The 3,532-nt window shown below is 35.3% G+C and overlaps 1 protein-coding gene across 1 annotated transcript; it reads right to left on the bottom strand.

Moving 5' to 3' along the window:
* Nucleotides 1-368: 368 nt before the first annotated feature.
* On the bottom strand, nt 369-1,259 carry LOC145636832 (uncharacterized). Its single transcript, XM_081688375.1, has one exon. It carries the CDS (start codon nt 1,257-1,259, stop codon nt 369-371), a length of 891 nt encoding a protein of 296 aa, XP_081544501.1.
* Between the last annotated feature and the right edge of the window lie 2,273 nt (nt 1,260-3,532).

Here is a 3,532-nt window from a genome sequence, read left to right as displayed (position 1 = left end):
TTTCAACTTCTTTGATCAGATCATCTAAAGTTTGAGGAAATGACTGATATTGCAGTGATTGAATGACATTGCAAAGTCCTAAGTCTAGAACATTCATGTCTGGTGATTGTGCTGGTTGAAAAACAAATTGTATGTTGAATCCATATGCTTGACATGCTTTTTGAAATTCTGCATCTTGTGGTATTTGGTGAGGCCTAGCATTATCCCATTGAATAGTTATGTTTTTGGAAAGTTGGGGTGGCCATTGTTCATGTATTGTTGGCAACACATGATTAAGTAGCATGTCCCTAATTGCTTCCTTGTTAAATACTCTGGATTGCCTTAGCCTCAATGGTTCCCTTGTCTCTGTTTTTACTCTTTTTCTTTGCTTACTTATACTTCACAAAAGGGAAAAGACCATACTTCCCATCATGTAATAATTGTTTGTTTGCATCATACAATGGTTTCCCAATCATGCCCATAAACATAGCCTTTATCTTGAACCTTTTGGACTGTTGGGCTCTGTATGGATTGTCTTCAGCTGGGAGGAGGTAGAATGTCCTTGTTTCTGGGTTTATAAAAAACCACTTTTCATCAATGTGTATCCATTGTTTCATGTCTTCAAATAAAGGGTCCCCTTCTGCTGGAATTGGGGTTATGTGACTTAGAACCCATTTCATTCTTGTTATTTTATGCTGGTCAGTGAGTGATGGTTTGTTTGTGCTTGTGTGTGTTCTCAATCTACCCCTTTTCCTTAATCTGTGAATAGCTGACTTTGACACATTAAGTGCTGCAGCATATCCTCTTTCAGTTTGTCTTTTGTACAAAGACACTGATGTTAAGAATTCATCAGTGTACTCCTTTTGTTTTCTGCCCACAATGCCTATTTTTTGGGTCCTTACATCTACAGCATTTCCTTCTAATATGTGTTGCTTAATTACCTTAAACCATCTTGTTGTTGTTGATCTATGCACATGATGCTTTCTTGCCAAACTGGATAAAACTCCCCTTGGCAATGAGTCCCCCTCCATATTGAGCATGATCTCATCAACTAGTTGGCGCTTTTCTTCTACTGTCATTTCTCTGCTTTGTCTGCCATACATATGTAGTGGACCATGTACTTCGCCATCATCATCTCCATCATAACCACCTTCTTGTTCTGAGTTGTTGTTTTCATCTTGAGTCTCTTCATCTGTGAAATGATGCCATGCTTCCATTGTTTGCTCCTCATTGTACAGTTGATTTTCATTAAAAAAGAGTTCTTCCAAGAACTCTGCCATGAGTCCCTATATTTTTTTTTTCAGGCTGACTATAGGTGATGAAGTGGTGGCTGGATTTTTTTGGAATGGTCTTCAACGGAGCCTAGAAGAATGGAACATAGATGCTGCTTTTGTCTTTTTAGCACTGTGAATTTTAGGCTAACTATGAACTAATTTTAGGATTATGTAATTTGTAGGATGGTGTTTTGTAAACAATTAACTACTCACCCTTAACCCCCCCAACCCCTCCCTGCTATCTCTTTTGTTTGAAAAACAAACTGAAATGTGATTTGGAAAGTCCTCTTTTTATAAGGGGATATGATTTGAATGTGAAAAAGTTTAGGTTTTGGGGTATTTGGCAAATTTTTTGAATTTGCCTTGAAAATTTGGGAGGGAATTTCGTGGGAAGTCAAAAAAATAAAGGGTATTCCCTCCTCAATTTGGCTGAAAAAAGGGAGGGAATCCCCACCCATGTGCAAAGTCAGGGAGTATTTGGGTGGGAAAAGTACACCTCACCATTTTTTCCCACTAGTTTTACTTTATTAAAAAAAGACCCCACGTGCTTTCCCTCCTATTTTACTCCCTTAATTACTTAATCTCCACATGCTTAAAGCCCCTTAAAAGTTTTGCCTAGGTATGCGTAAAATGGTCCTTTGTTGCAACTAAAATGAACCGGAGGTAGTAATAAACCTAATCATGATACTAGCAACAAGAATAAAAATAAGAGTAATTAAGTGATTAATAACTCACTTTCCGCGTTTCCTTGAAATTGCTACTTCATGAATAAACTGTTAGTAACTTCAATAAAAAAAATATAAATCAAATGAAAATTAAATTAAATAAAGATTAGATTTGATTTGGTCCAAACCCTCAGTCAATTATACCTTTCACGCCTTGGTTAAAGTATAGAACTTCAGGTATTGTATGGACTCCTTGGAGTGCTTAGGGGAAGTATTTTGAGAGAATAAGAAGGCTAGTATTTAAGCTAAAGAGGGAGAAGAGAATTATTTGATGATTTATCTTGTTGATCATTGGAAAAGGGGGTGATATGACCTCTATTTATAGAGAAAAAAGAGGGGTCGAAGAATTAAGATAAGAACCGAATTAAATCGGAATAAAACTCGATAGATAGCAGTTTTTGCGGTTTTTGTTTTTATCATATCTTTTGATACAGAAACCAGAATAAGATGAATAAGATATTGTTGGAAAGACCTTGAAGTCTACTTTATAACCCAATTAGAATCAGATTAAAATATTATGTAGAACAAAAGATATAGCCGAAATAGTGATACGGTGTCAGTTTTGGATAGAGTTTGATATTTTATTCATATCTTTTCCGTTATAGCTCGGAATTGATATTATAATATATCATTAGAAAGATAATTTCAAGGGATTTACAACCATATAAAATTTGGATAAAAACTATGAGTCACGAAAATAATATCTGTCTATCTTTGAACGTCTTTCAATTCGGATAGAAATAGGATTTTCAAAAAGAAAAGTTTTATTCAATTTCAAACTTTTTAATCTTATCTTTTCAAAAAGGATAATTAAGATCTTTTAGAAACTTATATAAGCTTCTAATTAATTCTAATTGGTTTAGGATTGGTATTAAAGCTTTTGGACCCTCCATATGATCATTGGATCGTAGGTAAGGTGGGCTTAGGTTCGGTTTGGGCTCGACTTAATATTTTGGCCATAACTTATTCGTTATAACTCGAATTTGGGCTTATAATATATCGTTGGAAAGCTATTTTCAATCCCCATCCAAATATTCAATCAATGGACCCATATTATGGACCAAAATAAACTGGAATAAATTTTTTTATATAAAGGACACAAAATTAATGATTTTAAAGGACACGAAATGAATTATTTTGGGTTTTAAGGCACGAAAAGAGGAAAATAAGTTATGGTTTGTGGAAATGGGCTAGCAATTGTATTGGTTTATGAAATTTATTGGGAATGAACATGTATTTAAGCACTCCAAATATTACATACTCAACCCGACCAATAATGAAGGTGAAAGGTTGTTCATCATCGGGTTTGGATTTGGGGAGACATTTTTAGGTGTCTACAGGCTGATACAGACTTCAAAGCATTCCAGTGGAAGGTTGGACAAAGGTTTGGAACTAGAGTAGCATTTAAGGAGGTTGTAGCTAAGTATGCAATGTTTCAGTGTAGGAACTTAAGCATTGTGTTAGGAAATAGGCCTAAGCAGCTTCTTGTGAGGTGTTCAGCAGGGTGTCCATTTAGATTGTATGCTTTCTTGGGATTCTGGGAGGGGTTCATTT

The sequence above is a fragment of the Chenopodium album genome, chromosome 1, assembly GCF_948465745.1.
Source record: "Chenopodium album chromosome 1, dcCheAlbu1.1, whole genome shotgun sequence".
Taxonomy (NCBI): domain Eukaryota; kingdom Viridiplantae; phylum Streptophyta; class Magnoliopsida; order Caryophyllales; family Amaranthaceae; genus Chenopodium; species Chenopodium album.
The sequence above is the reverse complement of the archived record's forward strand: the minus strand, read 5'-3'. Positions and strand labels throughout refer to the sequence as shown.